Consider the following 16,563-nt stretch of genomic DNA (forward strand, 5'->3'; position numbering starts at 1 on the left):
GTTGTGTTCTAATAAAACTTTATTTACAGAAACATGTGGCTGACCCATGGCTGTAGTTAGCTCACCTCTACTCTATACCATGACTAATATTTATCTTAAGAAAAATTTTTTCTGCCCTCACCATGGACTTGTCAGGGCACTGATGAGCTGAACTTCAGGGCCACATGGGAGCCAGTCTGTGATGCACTCTGAGGGGAGGGGCCTCGTGCCTGCATTGAACCCAGTGAGGGCCCTGGTGGCTGACGTTTGTCTCCTGTTTGTAAAGCTCAGGTGTCTCTCGAGTCCTTGCACCAGGCAAGGAGAAAAATTAAAGATTTGGGGTTCCCCCCCAATTTTTTTTTTTAATTTTAGTAATTCTAGTGGGTGTTTAGTGATACCTTATTGTGTTTACCTAATGTTTAATAAAGTTGAATACCTTTTAATATGTTTATTGGCCATTTAGAGATCCTCATATGTGAGATAACCTGCCCTTTTTATTCCCGGCCAAAAGAAAACTGTACCCATTAAACAAGTATTCCCTGTCTCTCCTTAACCTCAAACTCTGGCAACCACCAATCTTCTTTCTGTCTCTATGAATTTGTCTATTCTGGACAGTTCATATAAATGGAATTCTACAATATGTTACCTTTTGTGTTGATTTCTTTTACTTAGTATAATATTTCAGCTGCATTGTAGCACGTATCATACATGCTACTTCATCTCTTATGAGCAGCATATAGATGGGCTTTAAAAAAAAAAAGCCCAGTCTGACAATTGTATGGTCTTTTAATTGGATTATTTGGTCCATTTATATATAATGTAATTAGTTATATATTTGAGTTTTAACCTACTTGGCCTTTCAAGTGTCCACTGCTTTGGTTAGCTTTCTGATCCATTCAAACAGAAATTGCCTATAATTTGTTCAGCTTTGTTCTTGGCAGGAAGGTGGTCTGTAACAAAGCAGTCTGTCATTATTGGCAGTGGGATAATCATTCTGTTTTTGTTTTTGTTTTTGTTTTAATTAAAAATTTTAATACAGTTCTAATCAGTGTGCCAGGTTCATTTCAGCTCCTTCACTGCCAGACCTGGGGGTAGGGATTGCTTCAGTTTCTCTGCCTTTTTTTTTTTTTTTTTTTTTTTTTTGTGATGACCAAGCTGCATGAAACTTTCACCTTCACATTATCCTTATGTTTTCCTTATGTTTTCAATTTTTTAAGAAGGAAGTTGATATAGTATTTTTTTTGTTTTTTGTTTATTTTTGAGAGAGAGAGTGCCAGAGGGGCAAAGAGAGGGAGACACGGACTCTGAAGGAGGCTCCAGGCTCTGAGCTGTCCACGCAGAGTCCCATGAAGGGCTTGAACCCCTGAACCATGAGATCATGACCTGAACTGAAGTTGGAAGCTTAACCAACTGAGCCATCCAGGCACCCTTTTTTTTTTTTCCTTGAGAAAGAGAATCCCATGAGGGGCAGAGAGGGAGAGGGAGAGAGAGAGAAGCAGGGTTTGAGCTCACCCAAAGTGGCACTCGAGTTCACCTAATGTAGAACTCAAACTCACAAACTGTGACATCATGACCTGAGCTGAAGTCAGATGCTTAATGACTGAGCCACCCAAGCGCCCTTACATTTCTTGATCTTGGCAGATTTGGCATCCTTTCATTTGGCTGTGAGCAAAAAGTCCTTGATTTCTTCAATTTTGTGAGGCCTGGCTAGGAGGGGTGCCGGGGAACACATGGCAAAAAGAGCAAGTAGCTAGAAGTGGGATGTAAAAGAGCGAGACTCCCCTACCTTTTTTTTTTTTTTTTTTAATGTAGTATTTTATTTTTCCCTTCTCTCTTGTCTTAGGAACTGCCCATGAGTTCAAGAAGCATTTTGAGTTGCCAATTTTGAAGAGTCGAGATGCAGCTGCCAGTGAGGCCGACAGACAGCTAGGAGAAGAGCGGCTACGGGAGCTCACCAGCATTGTGAATAGGTAATGGCGGGGTGGGTGCTGGGCTAGGCAGCAGCACCTTTTTTTTTTTTTTTTTTTTTTAAAGTGTTTATTTTGAGAGACAGAGAGGGAGAGACAGAATCCCAGGCAGGTTCTGCACTGTCAGCACAGAGCCCAACGCGGGGCTCAGACTCATGAACCATGAGATCATGACCTGGGCCAAGACCGAGAGTTGGACACTTAACCGACTGAGCCACCCAGGTGCCCCAGCAGCACCTTTCTTTGGGATTTTCCCCCAAGTTAGGTCATCAGAATTGCCTACTAAACTATCCAAGTCCAATCCTTTGGTGCTTTGGCCCATGAGGCTGGGAAGGGAGTGGGATCTGTGCCCTGACTATAGCCACTGAATAAATGGGGAGGTCTTGCAAGCCAAGTCCCTGCTTTCTTCCTGGCCTGGACCCTGTGGTCTGGCTTTGGGCTGCTTAGCATCCTGCTGAGGAAGCTCTTCTCTGATGCTGGTCTCCCTGAACAGAATATCCCTTGGAGCATTGTTAATACTTCAGAAGCTTCCTGTCAGTCAGTCTTAGACCTAAAGCACCAGGCTTCCCTTCTCAGACCCCATAGTCTTCTGTGACAGGTAGACATAGATCTGACTGATGGGTGTGGCTCCCAGACTAAGAGGGCTTTTCCATAGGGTCCACATAATCCAAAAGGCAAGTACATTCTAGATTCCCTGTTGTAGGTAATACACTTGATTTATATCCTGGAGTCCCGCCCTCTCTCCCTCCCAATTTTCGATGGCAGGAAGGAGAGTCACTATATTCTTAGGAGCTGCTCCTTAGGTGTCTGATCCCTGTCCTTCCTGGTCGGCCAGGAGGTATGGGCTTAATTTCATTGAACCTTGGGCCCTGTGGTATTTGGGCAAGTGCAAGTAGAAACTCCTCTAAGGACTTGGTGGTTTGCAGCTTCCTTCTCCTGTCTGAGCACCAGGCTTAATGGGAGATCTTGGCCTTCTCTTGAAGACTAGCTAAACTTTTGAAGAGGAAGAGTTGTCACTGTAAGCTAGACTGTTCGAAAGAGTCTCTGTTCCCATGACTGAGACCCTGATAAAGATTTCTTTGCCATAGAGCTGATGTGTCTCTGACATTTGATTCTACAAAAGAGACAGTCTTTTGGGTTCTTTGGGTGGTAGCTTTTATTCTAGTAGTTAGCAGGGCATTTTTACCAGCTTCTTGCCTTTTTATCTTCTCTCCCCAGGTGCCTGATACGGAGGACCTCTGATATCCTTTCTAAATATCTGCCTGTGAAAATTGAGCAGGTGGTTTGTTGTAGGTACTGAACTCAACTGAGGGGTGTAGAGTGTGTACAAACTCAGCCCTTGAGGCATGGCTGGGCTCTCAGAGTATTCTCAGGGCAGAGGTGTCGTCCAGCCTTTCCCACTAACCCAGCTACCCTTTTTTCAGGCTGACATCGCTTCAGACTGAGTTATACAAGAAGTTTCTGAGACAGGCCAAGCCAGCAGAAGAGTTGCGTGAGGGCAAGATGAGTGTGTCTTCCCTTTCTTCCATCACCTTGCTAAAGAAGCTTTGTAATCGTGAGTTGGGTCCATGTCCTGGGGTCCCCTGAGAGAGTAAGCAAGGAAGGCTAGGCTCCTGTAAGGTCCAGCCACCTTGACCAAAACTTGTCTAGAGTCCTCATAAAGGCCACCTGTGATTCCAGCCCTCCCCAAGGCATGAACCCTACATTTTGTACTCCATACCAGACCCTTTGCTTTGGAAAAGTTTGCTTACCCTTTGCCCAGCCCATGCTTGATGCTTGGGAGTATATGGGACTTGTGAGTACATGGGAGTATGCACGCACACCTGTGCATATAAAATGTTAGGAGGAAAAATAACAAATCTTGCCCTCTGTGGTATAGTTCCCTTCTTGCTGGGAGAACACACTAGTAAGCAAGGTGGTCCTAGATGGAACTGACTGCAAACTAGGAATTGGGACCTGGTAAGTCTGGCGCTGAGGAAGGTCTGCTGGGTAGGCTTCTAGAGGAGATTCTAATGAGCATCGAAGTGGAAACTGGAAAGCACTGTAGCTGGCATTTTGGGTTTTGTTTTTGTTGTTGTTTTCAGATCCAGCTCTAATCTATGACAAGTGTGTGGAAGAGGAGGGTGGCTTTGAAGGTGCCTTGGAAATATTCCCCCCTGGTTATAGCTCCAAGGCTCTAGAGCCCCAGCTATCAGGTAAGCCAGTCTTTGGGCTCCTCTGGGAGGAAAGGTGGCAAATTGTCTCTTTGTGCTAGATGTATCCTTGCCTCAAGGCATGATATCAAAAGTAAGAATCCTGGGCCATGGGGATGGCCTGTTGGGAGCTAATGGTTGATGATTTCCCCAGGTAAGATGCTGGTCCTTGATTACATTCTGGCAGTGACCCGAAGCCGCAGCAGTGACAAAGTAGTGCTGGTGTCCAATTACACTCAGACATTGGACCTCTTTGAGAAGCTCTGCCGGGCCCGAAGGTAGGGAAGAGTCAAATCAGTTTGCCAAAGGAGTGCCTCCCCTACCGTCCCCCTAGGAAGAGTAGATGGTAGGTGTTCTGATTGGTGGATATGGGCAAGAAATGGGTGCAGGGGGGACTTCCCAGAAAATATCTGTTCTCTTACTGTGATGATCCTGACTCCCATCTCCAAGCAGAATAGCCCCTGGCCCTTCAGGTACTTCCAGAGGACAGAGTCCTAGCCCTTAGTCCCCTGCCTCTCCCTTTGGGAGTTTAGGCCCTCAGGCTCTACATGAGTAGCCTCAAGCCTGGTTAGTTCAAGTCCTTCAGTAGCAAGCCTCTGCTTCCTTCTTGGGTTTTGATGTTTGAATTCCCCTTCAGGTACTTGTATGTCCGCTTGGATGGCACAATGTCTATTAAGAAGCGAGCCAAGATTGTAGAGCGCTTCAACAATCCATTGGTAAATGTACAGCCCCTGTTTCCATACTACCAATGCAGTAACATCTGAATCAGTGGTTGATAGAGAAACTAGATGGGTGCTCTGCTTTAGGGTCTCTCTCTCTCTCTCTCTCTCTCTCTCTCTCTCCCTCCCTCCCCCCGCCCTTGGTGGGTGTGGTGGAATTAGCCTGGTTGGTGATGGTGGGGCTGGGAAATTGGTAGGCAAATTGGTGGTCCTCACAGCATAAGAGTACAGATGTATGAGAGAGAGAACTGTTGGCTGGACTGAATAGGATTCTAGTTCAGGCTGCAAGAGGTTCTTTTCTCCTGCTTCCTTTCTTTCCAGAGCCCTGACTTTGTCTTCATGCTGAGCAGCAAAGCTGGGGGTTGTGGTCTCAATCTCATTGGAGCAAACCGACTGGTCATGTTTGACCCTGACTGGAACCCGGCTAATGATGAACAAGCCATGGCCCGGGTCTGGCGTGATGGTCAAAAGAAGACCTGCTACATCTATCGCCTGCTGTCTGTAAGGATGGTGACAGTGGTCAGAGTAGGGGTGGGTCGTGAAAAAGACCTTTAGGACCATCTTCGGTTTTTTCTCAGTACCTGTTTTGCCTCTGCCTCTAGCAGTGGCCAATCTATGGGCTTAGCCAGACCCCTGTATTTTTCTGTTCTTTCTCCCTCTCTCCACCCCATTCCTTCAAAACCTATGCCTCCTGATACCTGTTCAGTGGTTGACAAACTCCCCTGTGGCCTCATCTCTTCACAGGACACCTGCTTTCCCTCATACCTTGATTTCTACTGTGCACTTGCCTTGTAATCTTCTCATACTCCATGTGTCCCCTGGGAAGAAGTAGTATTGGCATTCTCCCAAGTTCTCAGTGATCAATCATACAGACTGTAGTTCTCTTTTAAAGCTCATGTTCTCTGACTTGACTACTCTCTTTTCTTCCTTGTCACTGTCATCTACCCTATGCTAGTTTCCTAATTCATTGATGACTTTGGATACCAGCCTAGTCTAGTCCTTCATTTCTTCCCCAAATTCAGTTATCATCTTGACCTCAAGGACTATGCAGTTATCTAGCACTCTGGCTTCCATGTTTCCTTGACCTCATCTCTAATGACCAGTTCAACTCCTTCCCATTTAGTTACTCCCAAGGCCACACTCTGGAACTTTAGTAATGCCAAAACTATACACAGTACCCAAAACTATCATTCTATTCTCAACTTCCTGTTCTTCCAGTTTTCTCATATCTCCTATATCTGCTTTAGCCTAAATGTCCCTAGTACCTCACCTTTCCCCCAGTCTGGCTTCACTTCTCTTTGTTTGGTCTGATTCCTACTGTGCATCCTTTCAGTCACTCTTTCTGTAATACTCCAGTTGGATCACTACAACTGTTCTCAAGTTCTGCACCAGATAAAATTTGCGGGTGTAGATTAGCACTACCACAAATTCACATATTCCATTTTGGGCTGGGCTGTATCTCGTTTCTTTCAACAGCCACTTCAAGCCTTCACCACTTCCCTCAAGTTTCTTACCTAACCCTGTCTCTTATTCTTTTTGCAGAGACCTTGTCTTCTGCTTCACAGAAAAAAATGTAGGCTACCAGGCTTGAGTTCTCTTACCTGTCTTTTGTGTGTCTCTAGACCTGCCCTTCCCTTCCCATCTCAGAGGAAGATAATTTCCTTCTTTGAGCTTCATCATTCCAGCTCTGCCCTGGATTGTTTTCCTTCTTTCTTAGTTGATTAAGGTCTCTCTTATTTACCTAAGTCTATAAACATGCTGAGGTAGCTCTCACCATTTAACTCTCTGTCCTATTGTAGCCGCTACCTTGGGTTACTTTCCATGCGTTCACCGTCACATTTTTCCAAAGCCTACAGATTAACTTCACTTCCTCATCTTCTATTCACTCATCAGACCGCTTTTGAACTTGCTTTTGAATGTAATATTGGCTTCCTAATTGCCAGAACAAGAAACTCTTGATTTTTCCTCTGTGTATCTGACACTGTTGACTGCTAGTCTTTAAAATTCTATTCTCTTTGGAAATTCCACTCTGGTTTTCCTATCTCTGTGATTACCTACACTCATTATATTGACAAATCTCTAAATGTTTAGCCAAGATCTCTTACCTGAGTTTTAGACCCATATTTCCATCACCTATTGTACATTTCCACTTGTATGTCTCATGAACACTTTAGATGCAAGGTGACTAAATTCATTTCCTTTCTGAATTTTGTCATTTAATGGCTCCATTATCCAACCAACCCAAATCTGGGTATCATCCTACTGGACCATTCCCTGTCTCCTAACAACAAATCACTATTTGTCTTCTGGCAATTTCCTTATCTAACCTTCCTCTTTACCCTGTGCTAAAGTCACAGTTCTCTTTCACTTGGATACTGCAGCAGCTTCCTAATGCTTTACCTTTGGTCTTAACCTATTCTTCATATATTGCTTGCAGAATGAACTTTCCAAAAATCCTGATTTTGCTTTTCATCACTTGCAGGACAAGGCAAAGCTCTTTCAGCCTGGCATCCATATTTCTCCGGTATGGCCTCTGCTGACTTACTCAGTCCCAGCTCTTACTACACTCCCACCATCCTCAAGACAGGCTCAACTCCTCAGTCCTCCAGTAGGCCAGGCTTATGCCTTTGTCCTATGTGGGGCCTATGAGTTTTCCTTCTCTCTTCCCTTGTAAACCATCTATTCATTTTTTACGATTCAACTCAAGGATCATCTTTACTTCAAGCTTTTCATCACTTTCCCCCTCTACTACCCCTCTTGTGGGCCCTTGGGAATCCTATGCAGGTTTCTGTTATTGTGCCAATTAGTTTATGTGTCTCTCCCAGAAGCCTAGGAGTTCAGGAATAAGGATCATATTTAATTCTTCTTTGTATCCTAGTGTTGGCACAGAGCCAGGCATAGGATACCCAAATGATATTTGTTGAGTATGAGAGGCCTGGGCTTGGTGTGGAGGTCTGGTGAAGCTGCTGCAAACCTCAGCTCACTCTGAAGGAATTTAGCCAAGACATGAAACCCTCCATTTGTACAGAAAATATCCTGGGTGAGCAGTGGCTACAAGTCCTGCTCCCAAGAGACAGATTGGGAAATGGGCTCAGCTGAACAGATGTGTTGCTATAGGACTTTTACTTCTCATTCATTTCCCCTTCTCTTGGGTGGCTATAGTTTCAACCCCTGGGTTTTCCTGCCCCCTATGTTTGGGAATGACTTAGCTGTACACCCTTGGGCGCCCCCACCCCAGGCAGGAACCATTGAGGAGAAGATCTTTCAGCGCCAGAGCCACAAGAAGGCACTGAGTAGCTGTGTAGTGGATGAGGAACAGGATGTGGAGCGGCACTTCTCTCTCGGCGAGTTGAAGGAGCTGTTTACCCTGGATGAGGCTAGCCTCAGTGACACACATGACAGGTGGGTGGGGTGCCCTTGCTGGCCATTACTTCTGAACTCCCTGCACAGCATGGAGACGGGCTCTATAGTTACCACGGCTCTGTCCTCTGCCCCCAGGTTGCGCTGCTGCCGCTGTGTCAACAATCACCAGGTCCGGCCACCCCCTGATGGTTCTGACTGCACCTCAGACCTGGCTCAGTGGAACCATAACACTGATAAACGGGGGCTTAAGGATGAGGTACTCCAGGCCGCCTGGGATGCTGCCTCCACAGCCATCACATTCGTCTTCCACCAGCAGTCTCATGAGGAGCAGCGGGGTCTCCACTGATAACCAGCTGGTCTGGGTGTAGCTGTTAGAGGAAGGAGACAGGGAAAGGGGGCTCCTTGCCCCATAGGACCCTACTGAATTTTGTTCTCTGGGACAAAAATCATCAAGGAGGGCTGCATGATGTTTGCCCAAAGTTTATTTTATAAGAAAAACTTTTTTGGTTAAAAAAAAGAAAGGAATAAAGGTATGAAAGGGACTGAGGCTTGGGAGCAGCATGGTGAGCCCAGCAGAGAAGAGGCCTGGTAGTGGACACTCCTGTACTTCTCTAAAGCCTGGGTACCTGCTTGAGGAAGGAAAGCAGGAACCTCAGGCAGGGGGAGAGGAGCTGTCCTCAGTGACTGATGAGCACTGTAACCTGGCCCAGGGTTCCGAGAGTAGTGGGTAAGGGGCCCAAAGGCTCTAAACCCAGTTGTGAGAGTGACTTTGCTGAGCCCAGCAAGACCTCCAGGACCTCAGTGCAAGGGAAGAAGGAAAAAGAGAAAAAAAGGTTGCAGAAAGAGAAAGACAGAATTGGTGTTTGGGAGTTCTGGGCAGCCCATGTCTCAGCCCCTGCAAGCTGATGGTGCTGAGCATGGGCCTGTGAAGCATGGGCCCCATCACATGGTGCTGACATAATCTGCGAAGGCCTGGGATGAGTCCCACGAGTCGCTAACCACGTGACAAGTGGCCCGGAGCCGCCGAATGGCTTCCCTGGCTGTGACTGCATCCTGGTCCAGCCAGTTCTGGAAGAGGCGCAGGTGACCAAAGGCTCCACGGCCCCAGCGCTCCAGCCGCTTGGCGAACTCCAGAAGACCATCTGGCTTGATGCAGTTGGAACTGGTAGGGGTGAGATGGATTAGACACCCAGGAAACAATCCCTAGTCTATATCCTTACAGCTCCATCCCTTGTCCCCTCCTCCTCCCCATGTACCTGATGTCCAGCTGACACAGAGAGGAGGATGAATCCTCTGAGAAAACATCTGCCAGGGCCAGCAGGCCAGCATTCCCTGGGGAGAAGGGGAGAAATGTCTAACCACCCAAGAACAGGGAACAATGGTATCCCAACCCATTTCTGGTGGGGAGAAGCCCAGCCTCCAAAAGCCCCAGCACACAACTATATTCCAACCCCTATGTTCCCAGTGGAGAGGCCTATGCCTTCCTCCACTGAATTCTGAGGTCAAAGAACTGGCTCCTTCACCCCTGTCCCTTCCCAGGGCCCTGCCCCCACCCAGGCGGTTCCCTGGCAGCCGGAGGCCCTTCAGTGTGGAGTTGCCCTTCATAGCAGCAACCATCTCAGGCAGAAACTGGGCCGGGCGCTTCTCAAACAGACGGCAGAAGGAGAAGGTAATCTCTGTCAAGAGAAATTAGAATAAATTCTGATGGCTAACATTAGGACTTGTTGCTGCCCCTCCTGCCCCAGTTGGCCTTAGCAAGGGGTCTGAACATTTTATAGAGGCCCAGAAAGAGAAAGGAATTTGTCCAAGACCCCAAGCAAGACTGTAACTAAATCAGATTTAAACCAGAGACTGAACCCAGAGGTTCACCCTAGAGAGGTCCTGTGTGTGGACAGTTCTCCATTCACTTCTTTTCCCTCTATCCATTGCTTGCCCTCTATGCAGGGGTGGGGATTAGGGACAAGAGTATGAGGGGAACCTGACAGCATATTTATCCTTCCCCACCACCATTATTTCTGTTGGCCACTGAAAGGTAAGAAAAACTTGAGTAATTTTCCCATGTTAAGTATAGGAGGAGTTGAATTTGGGACCTTTTAGAAGGAAGATGATGCAGTTTCTATAACTTATAGTTGAGGATATAAGGCCAAGAAAAGAACAGTGGCAGAGCCACAATGAGGACCCAGCAATGCCCCAGGTTCTGAATGATGAATTTACCTTGAAGAGTCAGATTCTGTAGCAAAAAGAGCACCTCACTCTGACAGTCAGCCAGATTCATGTCGTGGAAGCTCAGCCTCTTCAGGGCTAGGTTGTACTCTGCATGGGGGTAGAGGCCACGGGCCTTAGCCTTCCCAAAGAATAACAGGGTCTCCTACCCTCCCTTTATCATTCTAGCTGGGTCCTACCTTTGAGTGTCTGTAACACAAGCCCAAAATCTTGGGGAGAGGCAAAGGTAGCACTATCCAGAGACAGCTGCTGCAGAGAACCTGAGGCCTTCAGTACAGAGCAGAGCAGTGGGGCTGGTTGGGCTCCCCGTGGAAATCCCATCTCCAGCTGTTCCAGGCAGTTTTCTGGATATGATAGGGAGAAAAGATTCCAGTGGGCCATCTCTCCTATTCTCAGAGCAGGTCCCATCCTGTCCTTTAGAGGCTCACTGAAAAATCTTGTTTACTTGTCATTGAGTACCTGCTATAACACTAGGTTCTGGGAAGAGAGTACTAGGAGATTTAGTCCTTGTTCTCCTGGAGCTTTTAGTCCAGGAAGACTAGACTATTCAGACAAGCAAACAGGAGTGTGCAAGAGTGGTGAGCTACAGGATCCAAGGGGACATACAGAAGGGGGACCTAGACCCCTTTTCTGGAGACTCATCTGCCATGGTCACTTTCTATTGGGCTTGTAGTGGTCTGGGCCCTGTCCAGCCCATGGTCATCTTTAACAGCAGGCTCTAAAGAGGGAATGGATTTCAGATAAGCCAGGAATGAGTGTTGCTAGGTCTGGATTAGGTCTTCCCACCTTTTCCACACAAATGCACCTGCACATTTGTGTGAACACATGCACACGCACACGCACAGTGCTTCACCTGGTATCTCCTCATCCCCAATTATGTGGCTAGGGGGCCCTGCATTCCCTGGCACGGCAGGGTTGTCCCTCTGGCTGGGGTGGTCAACACGAATAGAAAGGACCCGCAGCAGGGGCAGGGCTCGCACAATGGCACGTGTCAGCTCCAGGATGGGCAGTGGTGAGAACAGATCACTGAGATGCAGGGCACGGAGGCGGCATCCAGCCTGGCCTGACAGGGCCCGCAGACTGTCCAGCAGGCGGAAGATGTTAGAGCCCAGGCCTATGGCAGGAAAGAGGTTAGGTCAGTCATGTGGGAGTGTCAGCAAGAATAACATTCAGAGACCACTCCAGATATTTCTGTTGATGACCACCAATTTTCTTGAGCTTCCGATCAGATTACTTAAAATCATTTGTCTCAACTATTCATCATCTTGCTTTTTTCCTCAGGTAACCAGCAAACTGATGTCTATGTCCTCAAGCATCAGTCAGGGCAGTCACAAAATAAGAGGATGTGGTGGGGCATACTGTGCTGCCAGCTAAATGACAGGCCCAGAGGGCAGCAGAACTCTCTGGACTTTTCTTATAGGTTACGTGGAACATTTGAAATCTAAGGGGAGTGGCAATGACTCAATAGGGAATACTTTAAAAGATTAATTAGGTGGGAATAGAGCAGAAAAGGATAACCACATCCCACAAAAGGGAACAGGATGCAGAAGGGTTAGAGCAGATGCTTAATGCCACAAAGCAAATAATTTCTTGGAACCTACTTATCTCCCCTTGGACTGAGAAGGCCCCTGTTGATCCATTTCTTCAACTAAACCTTACCCAGCACCTAGTAAATACTTTGTGTGTTTTTGCTAGACAGTAGCCAGCAACAGCTCTTGCTCCTGCCTATGTAGGCTGATTAACAACAAAAATGTGTGAGGGGAACTGGAGAAGTTGAGTATTGTAGAAGCACAAAGGATGGGTACTTAGCACCCAGTCCAGCTTCCCTCAGTAAAAACTTTACAGCTGAGTTGTAAAGAACACAAAGGAGACAGGCTAAAAGGAGGGACGGGAGGGACTGGCAGGGAGAACTCGGTATATATAAAAGCCTGAAGGAGGAAGAGTGGCAGCTTCCAAGAACTGAAAATATTCACTGTGGCTGCTGTGTAAAGTATGAGGCGGGGGGGGGGGGGGGGGGGGGGGAGGGTTCAAGATGCCACTATGAAGGTAAGCAGGAGTGAGAACACAAATGACCTGTAAGTAAATTAAGTATGGTGACAGGAAACCATTCAAGGGTTTTTAAATGAATGACCTTTTCATTGAAAAAACAAAACTTGGGCTGCAGTGTAGACTGAATTGTATGGTGAGTATGAAGTCAGGAGGAACTACTTAAATGATGAATCCGGGTGAGAAGTAATCATGGCTCAAATTAGGGATGTGGAGATAGAGAAGTAAGTGGATTTGAGAGGTCATAAAGATATGTGGTGCAAAAGAAAGAACCCAGCTTTCTTTTGGGCAGCTGAGTCAGCTGTGAGGTCACTGACAGAACAGAGCTATCAGGGGAGAAGATGCATTCACGCTGTGGGGCTTGTGGTTTATGAAGTGATATCTAGTAGTCGGCTGGCTAAATAGTTCTGGAGTTTAGGAGAAGGATCTGGGCCAGTGTCATAGATTGGGGAATCTTCAGCATAGTTGGCCTTTCAAACTACAAGAATGGACAGAATTGTTCAGGAAGCATGTATAAAAGTGGCAGAGCTGTGAGAAACTCTGAACATTAAGAGATAAGAGAGGTAATGTCCAGAGAGGGAGAAGAGAAAAATAGATTTTGAGATAGTGGAAATGAGAATATTTGATGAAGACTACTTCATAGCAGCAAATGCTGCCGAAAATTAATGTGAGAGGAGGACTAAAACATATGTATTGGACTTAGCAACAGGGAGGACCTTGGAGAAGGAAGGCAGCATTAAGGAGTGGTGAAAACCTTGGATTCGGGAATCCGGTTGCCTGGATTTGAATCCTGGCTCAGCGAGGTCATCCTGGGCAAGCCACTTGACCTCATAGGGTTGGTGTAAGGATTCAATTCATATAGTGCTTAAATTATGCCAGATACATACTAAGCAATATATAAAAGTTCTTATTACTAAGGCATCTGAGAAACAAGCTTTCCTAAGAAGGCAAGAAGGTATGGATCCAGAAAACAGGTAAAAGAGTTAGCCTTAGATAGGATGGCCATCTCTTCCATTGTGATGAAGGAGAAAAGGATGAGTGTAGATGTAGGAGAGTTTATAGGTTGGTTAACAATAAGTTGAAGTTCATGTGTGATGGCTTCTATTTTCTCTGAAGTAGGAGGTGAAGTCATCTGCTAAGAAAGGAAAAGGGAGGATTTGGAAGTAGGAATGGGAGCTAATGTTACAAACACAGGATTCATATAAGGATGATGACTGAATATACAGTAGCACTGGTCTGCACAGTTGTGATTTTCTCCATCAGTACTCAGCATCCTAAGTAGATTGATGGATTTACCCAGAGTTGAAGTTTGGCTCGCTGGGCACAGCCAGGTGGGTAAGAACTGAGGACTGCTTTACAGGTTGCTGGTCTGATAAAAATGTGGTCTACACCTTGTCTGTATAGCTGCTTTGATATGAGTGGTGGGACCCAACCTTAGACTTGGTGGGCCTGCATACACTATACTGTTCCCACAATATGGGAATTGCCTACCATATCTAAAATGTACCCATTCTTAAGGTTCTCACTGTCTCTCAGGAACTCCTTCCAACTCTAAAGCCTATAAACCTCATGTTCTTCCCTAGTACTGAAAGTCTGCAACTGTTTCACGTATGTGCCTTCTGCCCCACTCTGACGCAGGCTGGGCCACATCTCCAGCTCCTTGATCGCATTCCCTATTCCCCTCTGCAGGATTGGGCACACGGCTGGTGCTGCTGTGAGACCCATCTCTGCCCCTGCAGGGCACTCACCATTATAGGAGAGTGTGAGGCTCTCCAGAGACACCCAGGAGCTCAGCAGGTGGCACAGTGTCAGAGCCGCCTCTGTGGACAGCGGAACTGTGAATAGCTCCAAGGTGGAAATGCTTCGGAATCGCTGGGAGGCCTCCAGTGCTGGAAGCCCCAGGCAGCTGGGATCTGATCCATCCAAAGCTCCACAAGCCACTTCCCCGATCTCCATCTCTTCCCCATCCTCCTTCTCACCAGCCACAATGAAAACAAAGTCATACAGGTCTTCAGACTCCGCTCCAGGCCCCTGACGGGTGCGAGCACCCTTCTTCCCTGCAGCTCGCTTAAAACGCTTTAGGGGCTTAGGCTGTGGGGCTGAGCTAGCTGGAGCCCGTTTGGATGAGGATGTGGAAGAGGAAGCAGAGGCAGAGGAGGTGGTGGCTGGAGCAGAGGGTGGCCGCTTGGTGCCAGGAGCCTCGTAGGAGGTTGCTGGAGGGTGCAGATCCCTCTTAGGGTCTGTCCCACCTGCTATCAGGCTCTCCTGTGTGCTCCGGCGTGTTACCCGGGTAGCAGGTGCAGCTCTGGCCGTCTGCTTGGCTTCACTCTTCCGCCGGGAGGCCATCAGGGCTGCAGCACATCGCTCAGCAGCATCCCTGCGAGGCCGGCGTGAGCCCAACAGGAGGGACCCTTCATCTCGGGATGGGGCCCGGCCTCGGGAGGCTTCTCCACAGAGGCGGCAAGGTGGACCACCAGGGCCTGGCTGCCAGAAGCCAGCACTCATGGTGAGGATGAGGATGAAAAGGGCTGACTCAGGCACAGGCCAGGAGTACAGCGACACCTGGCTGACAGCCCCGTGGTGAATAAGCTGATGCAACAGCTGCCGAAGAGACTGCTGAGCAGCCACATCAGAGAACAGCAGGTGGCGGAACTTGAGGGTGTGCAGGGAACTGGCCAGGGTCTCCAGAACCCTGCGGTTGGGCTCAGCCACCAGCTCAGTCGCACCCTGCAGCATATTGCAGATGGTCAACTGCCGGACGTGGCGGGAGCTATGCAGAAGAGGTGAGAAGCGCTGGTCACAGAGACGCCTGTCAGAAGATACATCAATGGTCCCACGTAGAACATGGGAAAAAAAGGCCTCCATAAACTTGGCTCGCCAACAGGTCACACTCTGAAAGCAGAGAACATGCCATACAGCTGTGATACTAAGGGCTACCCACTGAACCATCATTTCCCCAAGTTCCTCTGTTCCAATAGCTATTTGATGAGTCAGGCAACATTCTAAATTATACAAATTAATCTTCACATCTTTGAGGCTTATATTACTGTTATCCCCACTTTACAGGTAGGAAAAATAAGGCACAAAAGTTGTTACTGCCTGTGGTTACACAGGTAAATAGTAGAATCAAGATCTGAACCCAGGAAATTTGGTTCCAGAGATTATTTTGTCATAGTGACTGCCATTCAAGTGAAACATTCACTCCTGTAGTTTCTTCCATGTTTGTTTCTAGAACCTGACCCCAACTTTCCACTCTTACCACTACCACCTTTGTTCAGACCCTTAACCCCTCACACCTGACCATTAGCTTCCTGATTACTCCCCCATCTCTTTCTCCTTCCCAAACTTTTATACACAAGTCCACTGGATTCGTCTTTGTAAAACATGCCTGACTACATTCTGCCTTAAAACCCTCAGAATCTTTCCATTGCTCAGAGTTAATCTGAAGTTCCTTAGCCTGGGAGGGAAAGCCCTGTACAATGTGGCCTCTAAGATTTATCTCCCACATCTTGCTCATGTGAATGTTTTGCTCTGGACAAATTGATCACCTTATTCACCGAGACCTGCCTTCTACGTGCTTTTCCTACATCTGCCAGAAATGCTCTTCATTGCCAGACCAAATAGGCTTCCTGAGAAGACCTACTAACATTTCACTTTTTTTTTAAATAATTTTTTAAATGTTTATTTTTGAGAGAGAGGGAGGGAGACACAGAATCCGAAGCAGGCTCCAGGCTCTGAGTGGTCAGCAGAGCCCAATGGAGGGCTTGAACCCACAGACTGTGAGATCATGACCTGAGCCAAAGTCGGATGCTTAACTGACTGAGCCACTCAGGTGCCCCAACATTTTACTCTTCTTGAGGTTATTCATCTCAGTGTCTCTGTGTGCCCCCTTTTACCCCTCCCCTGCCTCTCTTGTGGGACTCTTCTGATAATCTGACTACTCAGGTGTTAGACATTGGTAACCTTGTCTCATGGTGTTGTCTCTGCACATGTTTTATCCCAACCAGATGAAAAATTCCTGGAGATCAAGGTCCAAATCCTAGATTTGGTTTCTCCAACGCAATAGTTACTGGC

At 47.3% G+C, this 16,563-nt stretch overlaps 2 protein-coding genes across 6 annotated transcripts in view; one reads left to right on the forward strand and one right to left on the reverse strand.

The window, feature by feature from the left end:
• The window catches only part of RAD54L (RAD54 like), a 25,737-nt gene extending 16,975 nt beyond the window's left edge, over positions 1–8,762 (forward strand). For all 3 annotated transcript variants that reach the window (XM_045477207.1, XM_045477208.1, XM_045477209.1), the window contains 9 exons: positions 1,823–1,949; positions 3,165–3,239; positions 3,371–3,501; positions 4,031–4,141; positions 4,293–4,416; positions 4,776–4,854; positions 5,179–5,358; positions 8,096–8,259; positions 8,356–8,762. In XM_045477207.1, the coding sequence (XP_045333163.1) occupies positions 1,823–1,949; positions 3,165–3,239; positions 3,371–3,501; positions 4,031–4,141; positions 4,293–4,416; positions 4,776–4,854; positions 5,179–5,358; positions 8,096–8,259; positions 8,356–8,566 (1,202 nt within the window). In that variant the 3' untranslated portion in view covers positions 8,567–8,762. The remainder of the gene's footprint in view (positions 1–1,822; positions 1,950–3,164; positions 3,240–3,370; positions 3,502–4,030; positions 4,142–4,292; positions 4,417–4,775; positions 4,855–5,178; positions 5,359–8,095; positions 8,260–8,355) is intronic.
• The window catches only part of LRRC41 (leucine rich repeat containing 41), a 19,798-nt gene continuing 11,919 nt past the window's right edge, over positions 8,685–16,563 (reverse strand). Inside the window, exons 4-10 of one of the 3 annotated variants that reach the window (XM_045477205.1) lie at positions 14,238–15,381; positions 11,297–11,557; positions 10,623–10,787; positions 10,435–10,533; positions 9,774–9,896; positions 9,477–9,552; positions 8,685–9,382 (exon numbers count right to left, since the gene is read on the reverse strand). In XM_045477205.1, the coding sequence (XP_045333161.1) occupies positions 9,163–9,382; positions 9,477–9,552; positions 9,774–9,896; positions 10,435–10,533; positions 10,623–10,787; positions 11,297–11,557; positions 14,238–15,381 (2,088 nt within the window). In that variant the 3' untranslated portion in view covers positions 8,685–9,162. Of the gene's footprint in view, positions 9,383–9,476; positions 9,897–10,434; positions 10,534–10,622; positions 10,788–11,296; positions 11,558–14,237; positions 15,382–16,563 lie in introns of all 3 variants that reach the window. The other 2 variants (XM_045477206.1, XM_045477204.1) reach the window with 2 other exon arrangements.

The sequence above is a fragment of the Leopardus geoffroyi genome, chromosome C1 (assembly GCF_018350155.1).
Source record: "Leopardus geoffroyi isolate Oge1 chromosome C1, O.geoffroyi_Oge1_pat1.0, whole genome shotgun sequence".
In the NCBI taxonomy this organism is placed as follows: domain Eukaryota; kingdom Metazoa; phylum Chordata; class Mammalia; order Carnivora; family Felidae; genus Leopardus; species Leopardus geoffroyi.